Raw genomic sequence first — 23064 nt, forward strand, 5'->3', positions numbered from 1 at the left:
TTAAAGTCTCAACTGCTCGGGGCCCACACATATCTGTCCTAATATGTCAGACATGGTAGTACAGACTCCACAGATCCTCACATCAGTTAGGGAAGGTCAAGATGGATATTCCAAATAGCTATGAAAAGAATAGAAAGCAAGGCATGTCATCGCACTTTAGAAGTGGCTCGGCATTATATGTGACAAAACTCTTTATCCCAAGTGAAAGAAGCCCAATTCATTCATTCATTCATTCATTCATTCATTCAATAACTACATAATGCATTTCTATTATGTGCCACATGATTTTAGGTGCGGAGGATCTGGTAGTGAAGTCTAGGCAGGGATGCTGCTCTCACTGTTAATGTTACAGAGGAGGGCTGGAAATAGCCAAGTAGGTAAATCACATGCTAACTCCAGTGCTTAAAGTTGGACACCCTGCAAAGACCTCTTTGTGGTGATTTTTGAGCTGATCTCTAAAGTTTAAGAAGCCAATTTAGGTAGAGATCTGCGGAAAGAACCTCCCAGGAAACAGGAAGCGTGAAGGGGCATGAGGAATAAGTGGGCTGTGATATGTGTAAGTGCTATCCACACCCTTGCTTAGGCACCCCCGCCATAATGAATGACCTCGGCCCAGGTGTCGGTTTTGGTTTTGTAGAACAATGGCCTATGACCTCTGACATTAGGTCATTCATGGAAAGGGCTGCAGCTTCTGCCTGCTTCACCCTCTCTGGAAAAGCCAGGCCCCTCAAGCAACTCTATGGGCAGTGAACTGAGGCCCACTGCCTTCAAGCTAAGTGAATCTGAGCATAAATTGCGAGTCTTACCACAAACGCTTTTGCCTGGGACATATTCTGCAAGGCCGTTTGAACATTAATTGATAAAGTAAGCATTATTACACGAAGAAGAAATCTTTGTTGCTATGACCATGGTTATATTTTACTGTGAAATCAGGAATTTTCTGAGGTGTGGACTAATGTTTGAAATTACAGTATGAGAGCCGAAGAGAAGGCTCAGCCGTTAAGGGTGTTAGTTACTCTTGTAAGAGAATGTGAGTTTGGTCCCCAACACCCATGTCATGTGGCTCACAACAGCCTGTAACTTCAGTCCTAGGGGATCCAGCACCCTCTTCTGGCCTCTGCAGGTACCTGAACATGTGTTCAAAACACACATGCATGCATGTGCACACACACACATGCATACATGCATGCACATGCACATATGTACATGTTCTTTTAAAATGTTTTTTAAAATAGTGATTTGAAGGCGTAATCTACAACAATGCAGTCAGGGTCACCAGAAAAAGACTCACCAATCACATAAGCCCCGGCATTTCAAGCCTACATGTTAAGTGTCTGTTGTGTGTAATTTGGCGACCAAAGCAATAAGGATTTAATCATCACATACATGTCCTATGGCTGAGGATCTGGAGATCTTTCACCGGCCATTGTGGTTTAGGGTCACCAAGGTGGCTGGAATATAGTGGTTAATAGAAAACGGGGCATGAGATGAAGTCAGCACCACAAAGGGCCAGAGCCCAGATCACCTCAGACCTCCCACACTTAGGGGAGTTTATTTTGTGCTAAGTGAGATGAGAAACCACTGGTGGGAAATAATCTGTCATTTCAAAGAGAATAGCTAGACAAGAGCGAAGGGTGTTTATTAAGTTGCATAAATGAAAATTTCAGGACCAGCTGTAGCGGGATGCAGGTCCACAAACAATCCAGGAGCAATCTGTCTCCCACCATCACCAGTCTCTCTTGTTGGCTTCATGCCCAGAAAGGCGCTCTCTCTTTGTCTTGGGAAGATACCAGCAGTGTCTCTAAGCCTAGAGTGTCCATAATTATAATTATTATGACAGGCAAAGGGGAGAGATTTCCTCTCCTTTCCAGTGAAAAGAGCTCTCCTTGGCTTTGCTCGTGTCACAGAGTCTGTTTGGGCCAATTATTATGGTGACAGCTGTCCTAGACTATGAGAGCCTCATGACTGACAATTGTGCTGTAGGCTCAGGGAATGAGGTAGGAAAAGATACAAGTCGACAGCACTTGGGAGGCAGAGGCAGACAGATCTCCATGAGCTCAAGGCCAGCCAGGGCTACATACTGAGATCCATGGCAAAGAAAAAGAAGAGGAGGAAAAGACCGAATTAGTCAATAACCACCATGGAGAAGTTAAAAAAAAAAAAAAAAGACAATGGCCTTCTCTGTATTTGTCCCATTGTATGAATGACCCAAGGTCTTGGCAGGCCTGTTATCATGGACATAAGTGTACCCACCAACACCCAGGAGGCTGCCTATGTTGATAGTGGGTATCAAGGTAAGAAGAGACACCAACCAGCTTGACTAACCCTGCTCTGTGTAAGCACCATGTTGGAATACCTCTTCCCGGGGACCCTCAACACATCCTCTACCAAGTAGGAGTTCATACCATGTTTTCCTTTTGTTCCAGGGGTTTCTGGTGGCCTTGCAGTATGGCTTTGCCAATGGAGAGGTATGTTTTATATGTTGCCATCCCAGCTTCTAGTGAGGAGGAAGCTGTAGGTCTATGTTCCCTAGGGGTATCTGTTTGTGTGATTGTCACTGACATGTAATGGGACAAATACTTGTTGTGAGCATCCGTTAGAGAGAATAGGAGGCAGATTAGACTCATGAAAAAAAAAGATATCAAGAATGGTGTGAGAATCTCAGAACCCAACCCTTGGTCTGTGGGAGACATGGTAGGGTTAAAATGGGATGGAAGATAAGAACGTGGACTTTAGGGTCTAAAAATCTGCACCCAAACATTGACTGACCGCTTAGAATCTTTGTGGGTTAGTCAATTTTCTCATTTGTAAAATGTGAGCAACAGGTGACCCTGTTCACAATGATACCCTGGGCATGCTCAGCACAAAAAGAAACACTGAGCACCTGGGAGCTATGCTTTTTAATTAAAAAAAAAAATTTTTTTTTTTGCATTCTGTTTCCTTGTGTGCTAGTCAGTTTTCTGTTACTGTAACAACACTCAAGATAATCAATGTACAAAGAAGGAAAAAGGTTTATTAAGCTCATTTGGTCCAAGGGTTTCAGTCAATGGTTGGTTGCCTGACCATCTTGCCTCATAAATGAGGGATGGAGGAAAAAAATAATAGAGGAGAAAGAGAGAGAGAGAGAGAGGCAGAGAGAGACAGAGAGAGACAGAGGTGAGAAAGAGAGCGAGCGCGCTCATATTCCAATATCCTTTCCAAGTGACCTAACTTCCTTCCAGTTGGCTTCACAGCTTAAAGGTCCTACCACCCCCAATAGGGCCAAGGGCTGGAGACTAACACCTTCAGTGCAAGAGCCTATCCAAAGGGTCGCATCCAGGAAAAGGCTTAAAGGGCCAGAGGCAGAGGCCAGGATGGTGTTTTCAGTAGTTTCCAGCCCTTTCTATCCTCTCCACGGGGGCTGTCTCTTCCAGTAGAACACAGCCCTCTGAGCAGCAAACCTCGCTTTCTGCTGCACTTGCTGCTGTTTCAGTGTCTCCACAAGGGAGCTCCCTATCTGTCAGGCAGGTTGCAGCTACAACACCACTATGCAAAGTCCCATCCTGAGCACTGTATCTCAAGCTTCCAGTCTCCCATCAAAACTCCCATTTAACAGCCCTTACCACGCTGCTGCTGCCGTACTGCTTCTGCCTCCTGATGTGCTCCTCTGTCTTGCTTTGTCTCAGTTCTGCCATGTAATGGGACAAATATTTGTTGTGAGCATCCGTTAGAGAGAATAGGAGGCAGATTAGACTCATGAAAAAAAAAAGTAAATTTCCCCAAGGCAGCCCCCAGTAAGCGCTCGCTCAATAAATACCTGCTGATTGGACTCCAAGATGGTTACCCCACCTTTGTCTCACCTGGCAGGTGAAGGCGGAGCTGCGCAAGTACTGGGGCCGCTTCTTACTAGCTCGCCACTGGGGCTGCAGAGCCTGTGTCCTGGGGAAGAACTTCCGGTTCCTGGGGAAATGTTCCAAGAAGCTGTCGGAGGGAGAAGGTGCTGAGACATTTCGGAAGCTGCAGTCCTCAGCGTGTAGCTCGACCTCCGGGACCCTGGGGGATCTGGGGGTCCGGCCCCACCGGGGCCATGGAGCTTGGCCCCGGGGAAGCAGCCTGTCTGAGAGCAGTGAGGGAGACTTCACCCTGGCCAATACTATGGAGGAGATTCTGGAAGAGAGTGAGATCTAAGGCAATGTCCATCACCCCAGCTCTGCAACTGGGACTCCTAGGAGGGATGTCGTTGAGCCCGGGTCACCCTCCTATTCACTGTTTGCACTTTGTTGTGAAGGCTCTCCTGGCTCCTCAAGCTTTCTATAAACGAGTTTGTGTAGTGTTCACGGTTCCTCCTGCCCTCAGCATCCTACTGGCCCCCCTGCCAGGCGTACTCCCCAAAATATCCACTGGTCCCTGGGAGGCCTTTCCCTAGGTCCAAGTGGGTGGCACCCACCCATGAAGAGAAATAATTTATTAAATGGGGTTTAGCCTGATTTTCCTTCCCCCCTCACGGTATACAGCCTCCTCCCAAGGATGGGTGTAGGGTGCGCTGGAACCCCACAGGAAGCTTTAAAGCATGGAGTTCTGGGAAATCCAGAGAGAGCAAGTCTGAGATGATGAGCGAGAATTGGAAGTGTTTGGTAAGCACTTGAGGAGATTCTGGAAGGTTCATCTTTGGCAAAACCTGGGCAGGATGGAGGGAGCATTTGCTGCTCACCTGGGACATACCGCTCTCCTTGGACAGGGTGTGATCCCATGTTGTCCCCAGACCCTGCTCCTCCCTGCTTCTCGTCTCTTCCTCTCCCGTCACGTCTCATCTCCCTTTCTCCATCTCAGCCCTGCTTGGGATGGACAGACATTTGGCTGTCACCGCACTGTGTGCGTGTTAGTTTCTGTCCTCATTGCTGTGGCCCAATACCTGGCGAGGAGCAGTTTAAGGGAGGAGATGACGTGCTGGCTCAGGGGTTGAGAGCACAGTCCATCATGCCGGCGAGAAGGGGCTCAGTGGGCTGTAGGAGCATGAGGTGGCTGGTTGCTGTTTCAGTCAACGTAGCTTGTTGGTTTTTTTGTCAACTTGACACAAACCCAAACACCTCAGGGAAGAGGGCATCTTAACAGAGGTCTTTCCTCCATCATATTGCCCCATAGGGACAAAATGCCCTGTAGGAGCATTTTCCTGATCAATGATTGGTGTGGAAGGGCCCAGCCCACTGTGGGCGGTGCCATCCCTCTGGCAGGTGGACCCCAGGTTGTATAAGACAGCAGACTGAGTGAGCCATGATGAACAAGCCAGGAAGCAGCACCCTTCCATGGCTCCTTCCTCTGTTCCTGCTTGAGTTCATATCCTGACTGGACCTCACTCGGTGATTGGGATGTGATGTGGAAGTGTACACCAGATTAACCCTGTCCTCCCCAAGTGGTTGTTGTTGTTGTTGTTGTTGTTGTTGTTGTTGTTGTTGTTGTCATGATGTTTATCATGGCAAAATAAAGCAAACTAGGACAGCAGTTGGTACTGGAGAGTGGGCTACTGCTGTGACAAGCCTGACCATGTTGCTTTGGGGAAGGATTGTAGAAATGTTTGGAACTTGAGGCTGGAAAAGCTGCTGAGTGTTCAAAGCCTAGTGGGTTTTATTGTGAGAGCTGGATAGTTAGAGTGCTGAGGGCTTGTAACTTTTCAGAGGTGATGCAAAGACTCTGGGTTGTTTGAACTTTTTTTTTTTTTTAATCGAATCTGTAGGTTTCTGGTCAGTTAGAGATGACAAATCCACTTAATAAGAGACCAGCATCATTGAGACAGAATCTTCTGGGAGTTGCTCCTTGGGATCAGGATCTATGGTTTGGTGGGGAGGTGGCCCGTTTGTACATCAGGCTGGTAACAAACCTGGGGTGAACCAGGAAGTCAGGTGGCAGAGAAAGATGGGGGCTGGCGCTCTGTTCTCTTCTTCCACCGTTCTCAGCTGGTGGGATGGCGTTGCTCACACTCAGGGTGGTCTTCCCTCCTTGGTTAAGCCTCTCTGGTCCTAACACACAACGAAAGGTGTGTCCCCTAGATGATTTCAAATCCGGGCAAGCTGCTAGTGAAGACCCACTGCCACACGGCTCTTTCTTTGGCCTCAGATATTGGGAGCCTTTGGAATGTTGTCACTGGTCCTGTCCTCTTCCTGGTTCCACCTGTGCTCCTGAACTCAGCTCCTATTAGCCCACTTGTTCTACATCCTTAGGGCTAGGGATGCCTTTCCATACTTGGTTCACCACTGATCCTTTGATAGCCAGGCTTCCTACGCACAAAGACTCTTCACCCTACATAGGTGCTGAAATCCCAGGTGAGGAATAGGACTCTGGCTGAGTGTGGGCTTGCTGGGGGTGGCATGAGAAGCCCACGGCTCTACATCTGCCAGGCTTATTGGACCTTCATGCCAATGGGAAATCAGCCATGGCCAGCCTGAGTTACACAAGCCACAGACAGGAGGGTGCGGGGTGACAGAGGGAGGAGCTGTTTGTGGAAATGTTGTACAGATGGTGAGGAATGCTGATTTTCAGTGGGCAAGGTGTATGTGTTCATGGTTGGGTATGTTGCCTGGGTGGGTATGTGTCCATGGTGGGGCATGTTTCTGTGGTGCTGCCTTGATACTTCTCAAGCAGGGCTGCGCCAGGCTCAGCAAATGAAACCCCCATGTATTCCTTTATATGTGAACCTCGGTTGATGTCCGTGGATGATCTCCTTGTATGAGTTTATACCATTATAGGCTTCGCCTGGAAACTGAGTCTAATTGTGCATCGTGTCTTACCTGCTGTTCTCTTTAATAAGGAGGCTTGAAGGTAAGGCTAGGACAAGGGTGTGCCTCCTAAGGTGGTGTCAGTCACCTTTGAAAGCCTCAGTGATAAAATAAACTGTAACTTAGTGCAATATTAAGAGAATGATTGAGGCTGAGGCAGGAGGGTCGCCGTGAGTTCGAGGCCAGCCTGGTCTGCAAAGTGAGTCCAGGACAGCCAAGGCTACACAGAGAAACCCTGTCTCGAAAAACAAAACAAAACAACACACACACACACACACACACACACACACACACACACACACACACACACACAATCAAACCCACCAACTATAGTCCATAGCCCATGTGTAAGGATAAAGTTTGCTGGTACCAGGGCAGCGGTGAGTTGGCAGCAGATGAAACCCCAGGGTGCCAGCATAGGTTCTAACTACTACCCTGTCTTCTATCCTGACAGTGTGTTCCTTTTATCAGTAATTTTGGTGTTGAGCAACTGTATTAAAACATTATTTATCCTGATTATGGAGCTTTTTGGTGTCTTACATTTTATGCTGTCCCCAGCCGGGTGAGAACAGAAGCAAAGACATTAAGTAAGTGCATAATGAGGTGAGGGTTTGGGGTATCTACATTTTTGGAATTTATATTAAAATACACATCCTTCCTCTTTTTTTCTGCAAATATCCTTGCTCTGTCATTGGGCAGGCAGCTCCAATGGGGACATCTTGCTTTCTTGGTGTGTGCCCAGGCCAGGGCTGGTGTGGAAAAGTGGCTCCAGACATACTGGTTGGGAGGGTTAGAGTGCCTCTGAGCAGCATCAGGTGCTGCCTAAAGCAAGCTATCTGAGGTCTTACCAGGAATAGGGAAACCCATTTTCCCAAAGCATTTGTAAACATCTTCTCCCCACCTCCCTTTGCAGACAGGGCCATCCTCCCACACCACACTGCTTCCTCTCGCTGTGCTACTGATTAAAACAAGTTATTTAAGTTGTTTTTTATGCTGTCCGTTCTTTGTTTCTCATGGAGCTGGAAGTCTGCCTGTCTGCCTGGGGAGTGTCCTGCACTGTTTCTGAACAGAAGTCGGGGGTATGGGGGTGTGGGTGGGGGGAAGGTGTGGTCCATTTTTTGGAAGAGCCAGAAGCAGAGGTCAGATGCCAAAAGGGGAAGGCGAGTGTCTCCATTTTCCCAAACCAGCCCTTAAGTCTCTCAGTGCGTGTATTGCTTACAGGTCTAGCCTCCTGCTCACAATCCTCCTGGCACTGGGTGATGAAACTTGACCTTGTACACGATCAAGCAAAGGCTGTACCTCTGGGCTCCATCTCCAAACAATGCCACGTCTCCCCCCTCATTTAAATTTTTCTTGGAATCATAATCTTGCTATAGCCAACGTTGGCCTGAAATTCAGTATTTTATAGTCATGGTGGCCTTGAACTTACAATCCTTCTGACCTCTGCCTCCCGAGGGCTGGGATTACAACTATGTGCTACCACTTCCCGAATGAAAACTTTTAAATAGACCAAATGATGAATCTGATTTGACATATTCTGATTGGACACCCAGTGTTTAGAAACAGGAGTTCGGGCATGGCTTGACACGGTTGTAAATATTCTGACTGGCTGACCACCCCAAGTCTGGAAGCAGGAACCCAAGCATCTACTTCCAAGTTTGGAAACAGGAACCCAGGCATCTACTTCCATCTATAGAAGCATCAGTCACAGGAGCCAAAAGTGGGAAGAGCTTGGTGTCCCTCACCCCCCGGGCTTCATGGATAGTGCCTAAGCCTAATGTGGGAAGCAAATCTATAGACCATTCTAGAAGAGCTGTTTCTCATAATGAATGTCATTTTTACCCCAGAGTCATTCTAACAGACTTTCCTACAGAAGAATTTGCAGCACACCAGCGTCCCTATAACCATGTCTGTAGTGTGAAATCTGATACCTGGAGGGAGTAATGGCACCAGGCACTTAGGGACTTAGTGGTGAATCTATGAGAGCCATGGAGTCTCTATGATTAGGAAGCCTGGTTTTTGGACTCAAGTGACAGCGATAGCCAGACCTCAGATAGAAATAAGAAGCCCCTAGTCTCGTAGTCCACCAGGAGACTTAATCAATGCACAGGTAGAAAGAGGCCTGTAGGGAGTCTCTAAATCACCATGGGCTAGACTAAATGCCCCCTTTCCCTCCCTGTGCTGCCTCCCAGGTGACTCATGATTTCTATACTAGAGAAACATCTTAAACAGGTAAATCTGCCCAATAACTCCCTTGTCCCTGAACTGCCCAGGCAGTGGTGCTGTGTACCTCTCTTGTACCACAGATGACGAACAATCCACAGATGACAAACAAGCCAAGGATTCACAATCCTGTCATGTCCAGCACCCAAACTTATGGGAGCACCCTGCTGTGCTCAGAGAGGCTCTACTATAAGTCCTGTCCTCCTGTCACTTCCTGACTTCAGTGTCCTCATCTCTATTATAGATGTGGCAATGCTTCCATCCCTAAAATAATACTTACAGAGAGCCCCACGTGATGCCTGGCTCACAGAGAGCATCCAAGTGCTCACTGTTTTGTTCTTTTGGGAGACACTGCTGATTGTGACAGCACTGTGGCTAAGTCGTGGGAGCTGGGAAGGATCACCCAGGACACTCACAAAGGGAGACATTCCAGTCTCAGGAGGTTGTGTACAGGTTGGTGATGGCTCAGAGTATCCATATAATTTCCCTGACCTCATCTTGGAAGCTGGAGAACCAAAAGACTTTCTACACAATGTATCCTGTGGTCTTAGGGCCTTCTACAGAATGTATCCTGTGGTCTTAGGGAAGCCGCTTGAGGCATTCATAAGCCTTCCCTGCCCTGGCCCTATAAGAAAGCCATGCGTACTGGTACATGTCCTTGGTCTAGCCTCTGCTTATCAGCTGGATGACCTTGGGCAAGCCGATCCTATGGCTTTATGACTTCCATTTCCTTGTCTCCAAGATGAGGTCCCTGGATGGGGGGGGGGCACTTAGATCTCATTCTTCACCACTCACCAAACAGACAGGGCTCCTGTTCATCCCCTGAAATCAGTGCCACCCTTAGGGGGTTTCAGTCTCAGCAGATGGCCCCGATATTTAGCCAGCCACAAACCTGTGGCCACCCTTGCCCCTGTAGTTTCTCATGTGCTGTCACTCATACGATGCTAACCCCTGCAGCTGTCCTTTCATCTCTCTGCCTCTCCTGAACCCTGGACACCATTGTCACCTCTTGGCCCCCTGTCTTGCCTGTGGATTATATCCACCCTGCTAGGAGCTTGCTTATAAAGACAGACCTTTCCCAGTTCCGTTGACACAGTGGCAAGGCTGCAGAGGCCCATTCACGATTACAGAGGTGCCCCTTTTTGCTTCTATGGCTGTGTCAGTGACCCTGTCTGAAGGGACTCTGGCCAGCTTGAGCGTGGCAAGTGTGGCTCTAGCAGGTCTTGCCCTTCTCCCCCGTTCCCTCTGTCTTGCCGAAAACCTCTATCTCCTGCCCTCCATCCCTCTGGGGCAAGTACATCTCCTTTGTGCCAAGAGCCTGGTCTTGGGGATCCTAAGCTGATACTTTTCCTTTCACTGAGAGACAGAAGCTTTCCGCCTTCCACCCACCTCCTGCTCCAGTCAGCTGTGAGTGGGCCTGAGTGCATCACTTCATTTGGAAATATCTTCCCTGACCGTTCCTGACAAGCCAACCCCTCTTGTGTTACATATTCCCTTAGTGCCGTGCACATCACCATGGTAACCTTAGTCCTGGCATCAAGCTCCGTCAGGCTGGTGGAGAGGCTCATGCTTGTAATGCTAGCTCCCAGAAGGTTTAAGCAGGTAGATTGTCCTGAGTTCGAGATCAGCTTTGGCTCCAGTGTGAGACTTTGTCTCCAAAAACCAAACCAAAAGAAACATGAACCATCATGTGCCCCCTGGGCCTTTAACTCCCAGGAAAGCATGAATGGGGTCACGTGTATCCTCTTCAGCACCCTAGCCGGCCTAGAGCTGCATTCGCGACAGACCTTGGAGCATCAGGGAGCACCTCTTCTTTGGGGTTGAGAATGACAAGCCAGCTGTGGCCCAGTCCTTTTGCATTTATTGGAACCTGCTTACCCAGCAATCCCCAAAGGAGCTTAAGCAGGGCTGACATTTGGGACTCCTATGACCTAAGCCTGGGATTATCACAGGGCTACCTGGGCAGGGACAGGTAGGGTGTGAAGGGACAGACAGACGTGGTGGATGAAAGAGAGCAGGGACTGTGTCCTGCTAAGACCTTCAGTTGGCAGGGAGAGGTTGTGTTTCCCCACCTCTCCAGACTCAGGGTGTGTGTGTGTGTGTGTGTGTGTGTGTGTGTGTGTGTGTGTATGCTTGCGCTGTGGGTGTTTATATGGGTGTGGGGACTGTGGGGGAGAGCTGAGCGGTTCCCATCACTATTTCTTTTCTTTTATCCTCTCCTTCACTTTTTGAGGTTCAAACTGGATCAGTCGCAGAATTTCCTTATTGGCCAGGGTCCCCTCGATGAATTCCTCCTCCGTGAGTTTATCTGTGTAGTGGAGAAGAAGCATCAGTCAGGAATGGCTGTCTCAAGCTGCAAAGGGTGATACTCAACCTCCATACCCAGGAAAACCATGTGCAAGTACTGGGGACTCAGTACTCCTAGGGACCCATGCTATTCTCCCAGATACTACCCCTTCCTCAAGACCTCAACCCCCCTCAAATCATGTCAAGACAGCCAAAGACTGGCTTTGTAGATGTCTGCCGGGACCCACGCGTATACTCCGTGCCTCCTGCTTGGACAGCACTCTTGCCTTCCTTGTCATTACACACTGAAATCATTGATGATTACCAATACTTGTTTTTGTATGCTTTAGAAATTACCGATACCTCCCTAGCCTGAGGTTCTGGGGGCAGGCTCACAGTCTCATTGCAGAAGTAGGAACGAGGGGTGAGAGGTCAGGGGACGGTGGTAAGCCTGGCTTGCAGGAAAGTCTCTGTGTTCATAGCACCCAGGCAATCTGGTGACACCAGGTGGCACATCCTCCTCTGCCTGCAGTTCCTCATCTCTCAGTCTGTTCTACCTCATTTGGGGTGAGGTTGGAAGGAGAGAGCCTCTGCCTCCAGCAAGCCAGGTGTGTGTGTGTGTGTGTGTGTGTGTGTGTGTGTGCGCGCGCGTGCGCGCGCGCCAAATGCATGCCACTATAGCCTTCCTCTGTGTCCTTCATGCTGCTGTTCTTGGGGTTACAAACATCGCAGAGAGTGGGGTATAGACAGTGAGACAAAGTGGGTCTGTGGGAAGACATTTCTATGTAGAAAGAAGTCTAAGATGAGACGGATCCATTTTGTTCATGGTCCCTCAGCACACAGTACCACAGAGTTGATTTGATTTCCATTGGCTTATATTTGTAGCCTTTGGACCTCTCTAGTGCTTCTGTGCCTAAGTCTGGGTGGTGAAATTTGGATTTCAAGGTTCTAACTGTCTCACCAGCCTCACTCCAAGCTTAAAAGTCCCACCACCGAAGCCTGCTGCCATGACGGTGCTGCCTTCAGATGAACCATAGACATATGCCAGCACACATGCACGCCTGGCCTAGCAGGAGTAACAGCCAGCCTTCTGCTACCTCCCTCCACTGTGGAACAGTTTTCAGATTAGCAAAAAGTAGCAGAGAGACCCTGACACACGGCCTGGCACAGAGGGAATGGAGGAGTTCAAAAGTGAAGTCCCACAGGAAGCTGTCATACACAGCCAGAACCCACGCAAGCAAAGTGTTCAGGGAACAAGTGCCAACAGGGCTGGGTGTAGGGCGGGACAAGGCGGTGCTTAGGCAAACACTGAAGGACGTATTCACTTTCAAGGGGATGTAGGGACACAGATGGCATTTGAAAATGAGCACCTCTAGGAATCCTGCACTCTGAGAGCCTGCTTGCCTTGCCCTGCTGCCTGCACCAGGCCCTCCTCTGACGTCATCATCTGACCGAAGAGTAGGGGTGGATCCTCTCCATCTTTGTTTTGAATCCTTCTGAGGATTAGCTTCTTTATTTAGGCCTGGGGAGAGCATGCTACACAAAACACACGATGGGCTAGCACTAGCCACACAGAACATACGATGGGCTAACACTAGCCATTCACATGTGCCTGAGCATGCTGTTTTGTGTTTCCTGAGGAACTTTAGGTTTTAAACAGCTCAGATGCTGACATTCCTTAAAAAAAAATAAATGAAAGAAAATTACATGGTACCAATAAGCTCCATATTTCCACAGGGAAAAATGCAAGAACTCATCAGGGCTATTTACCAGTTCTTGTCTCCCAGTGGGGCTATGTTCATCACACTGAAGTTCATTATCCTAGCCTTGTGTGGCTAGGAATCTGTAGACCCTGTCTGGCACCAAGTCAGTATGTCTCTGTGTCTCTCTCTCCGTGTGTGTGTGTGTGTGTGTGTGTGTGTGTGTGTGTGTGATGATACTTCCGGCTGCCATGTTCTGGAATCCATCCTTTTCCAAGCTCCAGAGGCTGCTTCCAGCCAGCCATGAAGCAGAGCAGGGACACCGAGAGGCCCAGCACAGGCTGTCCTCCCAGAGAATGCCTAGCAGTGTAACTGAATCGAATCCCTTATTGGTGGAGTTTTTGGGTCACCCAAACTAATTTCCTGGTTGTAATGAGGTATCTTCTGGGAGAGGTATAGACAGAGGTATAGTTCCTCCTGTGCAGGGAGCATTCTGGAAAGCAAGCAGCCTGAAGAAAGAAAAGGTTGCATCCCCCTAAACTTGCTATTGTGTACACATGACCAACGAGCCTGCCAAAACTGACACCCCAATACTCATGAAGCTGAGGCAGGAGGATCACTAGTTTACTGCCACCCTGGGATACACACTGTTTTGCTTCCGTTCCACCCCCAATCTCCATGCGGTGAGTGAGTTATGTGAGGAATAGGGGTTTGCTGATACCCCCTATCAAAAGTATCACTGGTAGACATAGCCCTTCCTGGTACATCTGGTCAACCCCCACTCCCGACCTTTGAAGATAGCTTGGACAAAGTGTGGTCCAAAGGACTACAAGAAGAGTCCCCAACTCCTGCCTGGGCCCTGTGACTCAGAAGAGGAAATCCCGCTGGGGTCCTGAGGAAACAGCAGAGGCTGTAAGATCAGAAGTAACAAGGACAAAGAATTCACCATCATCTTTCTTTCCAAAGAATGTCCAGATCTTCTCGGCCCTCTTTTCTGGGGTGTTCTCATCGTCTGGAAGGTGCTTCATATCCTCAGGCTTAATCATTTTGAAGATAGCCTGTAGCAGACGGAGGGAAAGACCTCGTCACAAGGAGTAGTAAGGGCTCAGTGGTCCTCCTGAGAAATCTGTGTTTCATACCATACACAAAAATCTACCAGAGATGGGTTAAAGACTTAATTTTAATTCCTAGAGGGAGCTAAGCTTCATGACATCAGTTGTGATAAATTTTTTGAGCTAGTGGGATTATGTTAAAACTTAAGAAGCTTCTACACAGCAAAGGAGTGAACAAAATAAGATAACCTTGGGATGGGAGAAAATATTTACCTGCCTTTGATAAGGATCAATTTAATAAGGGATTAGTATATAACAGATATAAAGCACACTTACAACCCAATGCTAAAACGATACGTGATTCCGAGTGTGATGACGCACATGTTTAATCCCAGCACTTGGAGGGAAGGGGCAGCCTGGACTATACAGGGAAGTCCCAGACCAGCCAGGACTATGTAGTGAGACTATATCCAAACAAACAAACAAACAAACACAATGAACCAACCACACTCAAACGCAAGCAAAACCTAAAAAACTGAATTAAAATCAGACAAGGGAACTGGACAGACATTTCTTCAAAAAGACAGTAAAATTAAAAAGATAGGAATGGCCAACAGGTATGTGAAAAGGTGACCAACTTCATTAGTCCACCAGGGAAGTGGAGCTTGGAACCACAGTGAGGTGCTGTGCCCTCACATCTGTGGGGAGAACTCCTTTTGAAAACACCCGCCTTGTCTGTGCCTCTTGTCAGATGGGGCTGTGGTGAAGCTCTAGCCTGGAGGACTTCAGCACACAGCAAGTGCTCCCATCTTAAAGGCCAAGACAAGAGGCGAGTGTCAGAGTGGATGTGTAGAAAAGGAAGCCCCTTGGTCATTATTTGGGTCTTCTCAAAACGGTTTCTCTTCCCTGGTGGCCAAACAGCCTGGAGGATCAGGTGCCCTCTGAGGTGATAAGGTTGCAGTCCAGGTGCCTACCACAGCCCCACACGTTCTACTGAATCAGAGCTTCTGAGGGCGGGGCACGGGCATCATCACCACCTTTGAAACCTTGGTAAGGGTCAGTGAATGTGGAAGAAAATTTGCATTTTCATGTAAAATTTGAAATTTCTGAGTAGTCAATACAGGTTTGTTTAGGGAGAAAAAAAAGAAATAGAAGTTCTCTGATAATCCACAGCAGTCCTGAGGTTTGAGTTTGGAGCCACTAGTACAGACCCTGCCTCCCACAGGCTTGATAGAATCCAACTCCTCCGGGTCTGTGAGGTATCTCACTGATGGCTTATGACCATGAAGGCCAACATCTATTGGACATCACTTTTCTAAGCATTAAAAAAAAAAAAGATTAATTCTCAAGACAAACTTACAGAGCAGGAAGTACTGGTCCTGTTTTTACAGACAACAAACAAATCTAGAAACATCTAACTTGTTCAGAATCACCTACAGCAGCAGAGACTCTGACACAGGCAGCTTGGTTCTAGAACCTGCATTCTTACATTATACTGAGATTTGCTTATCTCATTTCTGAAGAGCACAGACTAGGCTGAGGGGGGCAGGGGGAAGGGAGACATGGGCAAGACTGGCAGAGGTCTGCTCAGGACACAGGAAGCCCCTCAGGTACCCCTCAGCTCGGGGAGGAATCCAGAGAAAGGCTGAGCCTTGGGCTCATGGATCCCCGCTCAAATCAAGGACAAAGCTAGAAGGAAGTGTTCCTGGCCTGTGAGATCAGAGAGGTGTTCAAGGTGGCCCCTGCTCATCCTTCTAATAACAAGCTTTCTGGTATTCTGCTGGCTTGGTAACTCCAGGTCCAGCTAGGCTCAGCAAGGACACTCAAGGCTGTAGGCCCTTGGGTGTTAGGCAGGCTCAGGGTGTAGGTAGATACATTGACATGAGGATCTTGGAGGCTGCTGTCTCTGACCAAGGCTCCTGGCTCCCTGGAGTCTCTAGGATGTTACAAAAGTAATGTCTGTGAAATCAGGAAGGCCAACAGCCATAAGAAGTGCTCTTGCCCACTGGTGCTAGGACAAGAAGGACATTAACCCTAATAGTTCAAGGCAGCGCCCTTATATTGTAGACAGCACACACATCCCCCTAAGTGAACCGAGACACAGATGACTCCCAGAATTCCTCTCTCCTGATCAACTGGCACCACGTCTAGGCATGATGGCTAAACACTGGCAGTGACTGTCTGTCTGTTCCGCCTCTCTTCCAACAGAGGGCTGGTTGGTGGTCTGGAAGGTTCTGGGAAACGCCATAGAAGTTATCAAAGCCTCACCCTGGACCCAAGGAGGTCATACACATTTCCCACAGTCATATAATGATTTGATGTCAGGGCTGGCACGAAAACTCATCAAATTTGACTTCCAGACTGATGCTCTCACAACGACCTTATGACCTGGTGACTAACAAGGCCCTGCCCACTTTGCATAGCCTCAGCTAGTCTCCCTATCTCCTCTCCCTGCCCCTTTCCTCCCCACCCCTTTCTTTTAGAAGAGCAACAACCTAGCACTCTTTAGGTGGCTTTGAATTGGTCCCCATCCTGTGTCATCCAGGGACCCCCAAACTAACCCAGGGGAGGTTGTTCTGTAGGCTTTGCACCACAGATGTGAGACTGCCACTTGTCAGTCTCCATTCAAGGGATGGCCTAGTCCGCCCCTAGCTACAGGCTTTGCTATTATGTTTGTGGTTTGTCCTAATAAGGGGGAAGAATCCTGCAAGTAAAAACAAGACTACAAATGTACCAACATAGGATAAAATATGAAGAGTATTGTTCCTCCTAACAGGAATGGAATTTGAACAATATAGCAAGTGACAGGTTCAGGAGGAATCAGAAGACAGCCAAAGAGAGACCTCTAAGTGACATAATACGGGAGGGAGGAAAATTGGAGTTCTCTAATGTCTTAAGTTATAGGAATGCTTGGGCAGCCTTATGACATACCATAGTATAGAATTTTAAGTGGCTCTTATAAATATTTTTAACCTGGCTATGGTGGTTCACACCTGCAACCCCAGCTCTGTGGAGACTGAGGCAAGAAGGCTGGGAACTTGAGGACAGCCTGAGCTACACTGGGAGACTCCTGGGGGGGGGGGGGATGCTTTTGAGGAACTTATGGTAATATAGAAAATATTCGTGATGAAAGAGTAACAGGAAAATCACATGGGAAAAAAATCACTGGTTAAAATGTTAGGATTCCAGAATTGCCTTAAAACAGACAAAACGCTGCGAAGGCTTGTAGCAATGTACTAACAGTACATTAGTTATAAGCATTCTTTTTACCTTATTTTGCAACATTTCTTTTGCATCCGCTTATATATGACAATTTGAGACACCAAAGATACTCAGAGCAAATTGTAGACAGAGGGAGAAGAGACAGCACTCCAGCTGAAAAAGTCCACTGTGGTGAGAGGCTTAAGGAGCCCTGCCTAGGGGTTCACCGCGCCAGGACTAGGAAAAGAAACCGCTCAAGACCAGTGTCTAGGATCCGTGCCCCCACTGTGGTCTCTTTCTGCTTTTTAATGGAAACGAACGCGCTTTAACTTTACTGTTGTGGGATCTGAATGTGTGAAAAAAAAAAAGAGGGGGGAAATGTGTGAGAGAGGAAAGAAGGAAAGGAAGAGAGGAAGATAGGAGGGGGGAGGAAGGAGAGAGGAATAAGGAAGAAAGATGGAGGGAAACCAGAAGGGAGGAAAAGAGCAAGGCAGAGGAAGGAAGGAAGGAAGGAAGGCAGGCAGCAAAGGATGCAGGAGGGAGGGGTAGGGGGGTGAAGTAAGGAGGAAGGAAGAAGGGGGAAATTTTAAACTATACTTATTAGGCAACGCCCAGGTTGTTCTTTGGGAAACAGATGACACAGTAGGGAGGTACCTACCATCTATTCCTCTCATTACATCGGAGGCCTTTCCCTGCCCCCTCTCCTGGCCTCTGTCCCGGCTCCCACTCCACTGGGCTACAACAGCATCTGTGGCCTTCATCCCTTGGCCTCCTCCCCACCCCACACAGGCAGCAGGGACAGAGACACACTGACCATGACAATCTCCAGCACTTCGTTCTTGCTGATGGTCCCGTTGCCGTCCACGTCGTAGAGCGAGAAGGCCCATTCGAGCTTCTGCGTGGGCTTGCCCGCTGTGGTCATGTGCAGAGCGATCACGTACTCCTTGAAGTCCAGCGTCCCATCGCTGTTGGCATCGAAGCTGCGGAACACGTGCTGCGCATAGGCCTTGGGGTCAGAGTCGGGGAAGAACTTGGAGTAGATGCTTTCGAACTCCTGCCGCGTGATGCGGCCGCTCGGGCACTCCTTCAAGAAGGACTGGTACCAGGCGCTCAGCTCCTCCTCCGTGAACTTGGTGTTGAGTTGTAGCTCCTCCAGGATTTCCTTGGACAGGGCCCCGCTCTTGCTGTTCCCCATGGTGAGGGAGAGTGGGTGCTGTGGGGGGCAGCAGGGACGAGTGCGGTCCCCTGGCTGCCGAGGCTGTGTGCTGCTGTGGGGTGGAGACCCGGGTGCTGATGGATTATGGGGGGATTTGCAGCTAGTTCCTCCCAGTCCTTGGAAGGAGGAGGGGCACAGAACCCTCCTGAGATTAAAACCTCCTCTGTGCCTGCTGAGAATAAAGGGATAGTTTGGGACCCTTGAACCAAAGACCCTCCCGCACTCGAGCCCTGGAAGAGCCACATTTGTCCCTGTTCGTCTTCCCCATCTGACATGGGACTTTATAACGCAGTGGTTAGGGGCTTAGGCTCAGGCACATTTGGGCCTAGAGGGCACCTTTTCAGCAGAGCCTTTCATCCACTATGAGGGAGGGCCCCCTCCCCCACCGCCATCGGTAAACCCCAAACTGTCTGACAGAATGGAAGTCCCAGAAAGGGGAAAGATTGCATTCCTACCCCCATTGTCAGAACAGTAACAAGATAGCTCAAACCGTCCGGAGGAGGTGCTGAACACACTAACGTGTGTGCAAACACACACACACACACACACACACACACACACACACACACACACGGCACCAGACTCACTTAAGTGTTTTCGTTTTACCTCAGTTTAAGTGCTTTGACTTTAGCACGGTACCAAAACATGCCTCATACAACTGCAGGGGAGTCCAGCCTGAGTGTTCTGAGCAAGGCCGTGTTATAGAGCTGGTTGGTTTGGGTGAATGGTGTACATTTTTGCTTCCGGTGTGTTCAACTTAGGATGGGGTCATCGAGACCCGGCCCCACTGTAAGTCAAACACTGTTGTTGTTGTTGTTGTTGTTGTTGTTGTTGTTCCTAAGTGACAAGGGTAAAACAAAGCTGCCTAGGATGAGTAAGCAGGCCAACTGAGTAAAGCAAGCAGACCAGGCAGGTAGGCGGCAAAGGGCAGAGTGGCCTGTCACACCAGCAAAGGATGCAGATGAACGTGCCATTTAAATATAGTCGTGGGAGCTGTCATATTTACATACATTTTCTTGTTGTTGTGTTCGTGCGCAATTCATGGTTGCCCCTCTACCCCACCCCCTCTTGCTATTTCCTTAGAGACTAGAACACTGTTGTGGGCACAGTAAGTTCGAGAAAGCAAAACCCATCCCTACCTTACGGTGCTGTCCTTGTACCCGATTGACCCTACAAACCAGGATTTCTCTTTCCCACGTTCATCCTCCCAGAAACTGAATATATAATCCCATCTTTCCCTGCCTTTCTGGTTTGGGATGGGTGCAAGGAATTCTCTGCCTGTCTCAGTCAGGGCTGCTACTGCTGCGATGGAACACGATGGCCAAAAAGCCTCTTGGAAGTGAAAGGGCTTATTTCACCTTCACTCTGCACCGTTGGAAGAAGTCAGGACAGGAACTCAAGCAGGGCAGGAACCTAATGCAGAGGCCATGGAGGACTGCTGCTCACTGGCTTGCTCCCTATGGCTTGCTCAGCCTGCTTTATTATGGAACTGAGGAGGAGTTGGTACCTGCTCAAGGATGGCAGAAATATGAACTACAGTGAGCTGGACCCTTCCATATCACTCACCAAAATAAGAATATACCCTAGATGCTTGCCTACAGCCCGATCTTATGAAGACATTTTCTCAGCTGAGGCTCCCCACTCCCTGATGATGACTCTAGCTTGTGTCAAGTTGACATGAAAGTAGCCAGCGCACTGCTTACCCTATGGGATAGAGGCTGGTGAGATGCTTATTTCAGAGGATCTTGTTTTATTTGGGGGGCCTGGATGGTTGTGTGAAGTAAGGGTCATCTTGGGGATGGGGCCCTCCACCTGTGGACTCTAATGCTGTCCCCGGGTTCACATTGTCAGAGCCAACTGCACTGCGTGGCATCCAGCTGTTGACTGCAGTGACTTCTCCTTGCAGGGGGGTTAAAGCCTCACACCCTTTGGGATCACAGGTGAGCAACCTGAGTTGGAGTTGGATTTTCCTTTTCAGGGTCAGATTAATGTTGCAAGGTCTTTAAACGCTTCAAAAGGAATGCTAAAATCATATCCTAAGGAATTTTGTTTCTGGTGTGTGTGTGTGTGTGTGTGTGTGTGTGTGTGTGTGTGTATGTGTGTGTAAAGTTCTCTCTCCCACAGCTTAGGAGAGAATACTATTTCTTATATTTCTTAGTAAGAGTGCTGCCTTCTCCCTTGGCCTCTCACTGCCCTTGCAGCAAGCATTTGCTCCCAAGTATGGTTGCAAATGGGCCATGCACATTGAAAAGTCACTCACCCACTCACTCCAGGCAGAGCACCGTGAGCGCATGCAACTATGGAATAGCCGTGCAGCCTAACACCTCGCTGAGGGAAGGCAGGCAAGCGTGGCCAGCTGCCTCCAGCCCTTGCTCTGAGTTCTTTCTGAGAGCTGGTTAGAAGTGTCTCCAGGGGAACCAGATGTAGATCGCTATAAAGGCATTGGTCCTGCAGGCCTGACAAAGAGTTTGGGCCACAAAACCCACATACAGGAAGGAGAATCCGCTGTCTTCTGACTTCCACACATGCACACACTAATGACATATCTATTTTAAAGCACCTTCAGGGGGTCAGGTGTCTTTATAAGCTGCCCTACGAGACAAGGCCACCGTGTCACAAGTAGGAAATAGTCACTGCAAAGACCTGTTTCCAGTCCCGGCTTATACTGCTCCTGAATCACAAAGTTGGAAACAGAACCCAGGCTTGCCAGTTCTGGACTCTGAATACTACAGCCCCTCCCTCCCTCCGTCCCTCCCTCCCTCCCACCCACTCTCCCTCCCTCCCTCCTCTCCTCACCTTTTCTATTTCACTGGCTCTCTCCACTCTACTCTCTGCTTGCTCTTTTGCTCTCTAAGAGGCTGACTGTAGAGGCCAGACTCTCCATTTCCATAGGTGAGGATCTGCGGTTGCCATGGCAATGGAAGAGCTGACAGTAAAGAGTCATGTGGCTTTGGATGGGGGTGGGGTGTCTGACAGAGACCTTGGCTTTTCTGTCCAGGAGGAAGCAGGTGGGCTGCAGCTGGGCCCAGTCTCTCTCCTTCAGGTTGCTGTGCCCTGGTGGAGGGAATCCCGGGAAGGACCACAGGCAGCTGTGTTGATGCTGCTGAGAACCAGGGGGTCATGACCTCGAGGTTTGTTTGAAAACCTGCATAAACATCTTCTACCAGAGAGAGCAGGCATGCTCCTCAGCCAAACAAGTCTGATGGGATGATGTATAGTGAATTGATTTGTTAAGTCTGAGTTGGGCCAATAACCCTGCCCGTTGCCCCAAAGAAAGACCGATGGCTGTCACTGAAGGGGAGACGGCCATGTGTGTCATTCCTCTTGGCCTTGCCTGGACCACGCAGCCTGTGCTCCTTAGAGGCTAGCCCTGCCATCCCATCCTCAAGCAAGCCTCAGCTATTTACGAGCTCAGACCCACGCCCTCACCGCATTCCTCCACGGCCCCTGCTCTGAGCAAGCGACAATAGAATGTGACCCTTGGCACCCCCTGGCCTGGAGTCATGGCTTCAAACAGTCTATATTGGCAGAAGACAAAGGGATGGAAGCGCTGTGGATTCAGCCTGAGTACAGCCCCCCTCACTGTGGAAAGAAGCTGCCTGTCCCTCCCTCTTGGACCCAGATTCTCAGTCAACTCAGGACTTCTCTTCCAGGACACTCCACATCCAAGACTTTGGCTCTCCCTCCAAAGAACAACCAAGTCCTGACTAACCTACCAAATCTGCCTGAGGCAAACACCCGCATCAATGTTGGTACTCACAGTGAAGAGGCCTACGTTCCCTCAGTGAACATCAAACGTTTATAACAGCTAGTGCCTCCCTGTAGACACTCCCTGCCCCATCCTGCCACCATTTCCCTGAGTGGACCCTCCCATCTTTCTCCTCTGCTCCAGCCACCCAGGCCTCAAACATTTAGCATGGCTTCCTCTTGGTCTAGACTGGGGAAAGAGACATCAAGTTGCTGAGACTTGTCAGCACCCGCCCCACCCCCATCCTGACCCCCTGCCTCTGTCTGCCTGTGTCTAATCTGCTGAAACCTTTCTCCCAGGGCCAGTCCAATCTCCCTGGTATATACACCCAGCCTTGCCATCCTGGTCCCTCCACACTTGATGTTCTGCGGCCACTCTCTGGGATTTTTCTATCCGGTCCTGTTATCCCGAAAACATGAAGGCAGAGCTGTTGGTTCTGCTAACTGCTGTATTCCCAGTGCTCAGAGAGGAGAGTGACATGACATAGACACTCAGTAGTTGTTGGGTAAATACGCGAATGGATGAGTGACTTAAGAGGCAATAGCAGCAACTCCAAAGGCAGACGACGGGAAGCAGGAAGTCAGGGGTTGGGATGCACAAGGCTGGGACCAGTACCATTGGGTCCATCTGGGCATCCATGTCTAAGTGTCCTTTGTCCCTTCTGCTATGTCACCAGGACTGAAACCATCACTGGTGTCTAGAGGCCAAGAGGCAATGCCGAGACAGTCCGTAAGAAGAAAACTATGTGGCCTTCTAGGAAAGAGGGTCCCCGTGGGACCCATCGACTCTTTCGAGTTTATTTTATTTTATTTTTTTGTGTGGAATGAATCTAAGCATCTCAAGTGTACATTTAACTGAAGGAGGGAAAAAGAAAAGGGATGGCACTGAA

At 49.0% G+C, this 23064-nt stretch overlaps 2 protein-coding genes across 2 annotated transcripts in view; one reads left to right on the top strand and one right to left on the bottom strand.

Moving 5' to 3' along the window:
• The window catches only part of GLP2R (glucagon like peptide 2 receptor), a 51354-nt gene extending 45940 nt beyond the window's left edge, over positions 1 to 5414 (top strand). Inside the window, exons 12-13 of the mRNA XM_084764352.1 lie at positions 2427 to 2468; positions 3847 to 5414. Of these exons, the coding sequence (XP_084620478.1) occupies positions 2427 to 2468; positions 3847 to 4167 (363 nt within the window). The 3' untranslated portion in view covers positions 4168 to 5414. The remainder of the gene's footprint in view (positions 1 to 2426; positions 2469 to 3846) is intronic.
• Positions 5415 to 10233: 4819 nt separating this feature from the next.
• RCVRN (recoverin) lies at positions 10234 to 18971 on the bottom strand. The gene is made up of 3 exons (XM_084761118.1): positions 18026 to 18971; positions 13905 to 14016; positions 10234 to 11280 (listed from the first exon to the last, which is right to left on the bottom strand). Exons 1-3 carry the CDS (start codon positions 18404 to 18406, stop codon positions 11168 to 11170), a joined length of 606 nt encoding a protein of 201 aa, XP_084617244.1. The 5' UTR covers positions 18407 to 18971; the 3' UTR covers positions 10234 to 11167.
• Between the last annotated feature and the right edge of the window lie 4093 nt (positions 18972 to 23064).

The sequence above is a fragment of the Acomys minous genome, assembly GCF_964271855.1.
Source record: "Acomys minous genome assembly, chromosome: 16".
In the NCBI taxonomy this organism is placed as follows: domain Eukaryota; kingdom Metazoa; phylum Chordata; class Mammalia; order Rodentia; family Muridae; genus Acomys; species Acomys minous.

Bases quoted from the DNA above. Each gene is read 5' to 3' on its own strand.
- RCVRN (XM_084761118.1), bottom strand. From the start codon at position 18,406: ATGGGGAACAGCAAGAGCGGGGCCCTGTCCAAGGAAATCCTGGAGGAG. The intron at 14,017-18,025 runs GTCAGTGTGTCT...CGTCTGCTACAG, and splicing joins AAGTGCTGGAGATTGTCATG to GCTATCTTCAAAATGATTAA. The intron at 11,281-13,904 runs GTGAATTCTTTG...TCCACTACACAG, and splicing joins CTTTGGAAAGAAAGATGATG to ATAAACTCACGGAGGAGGAA.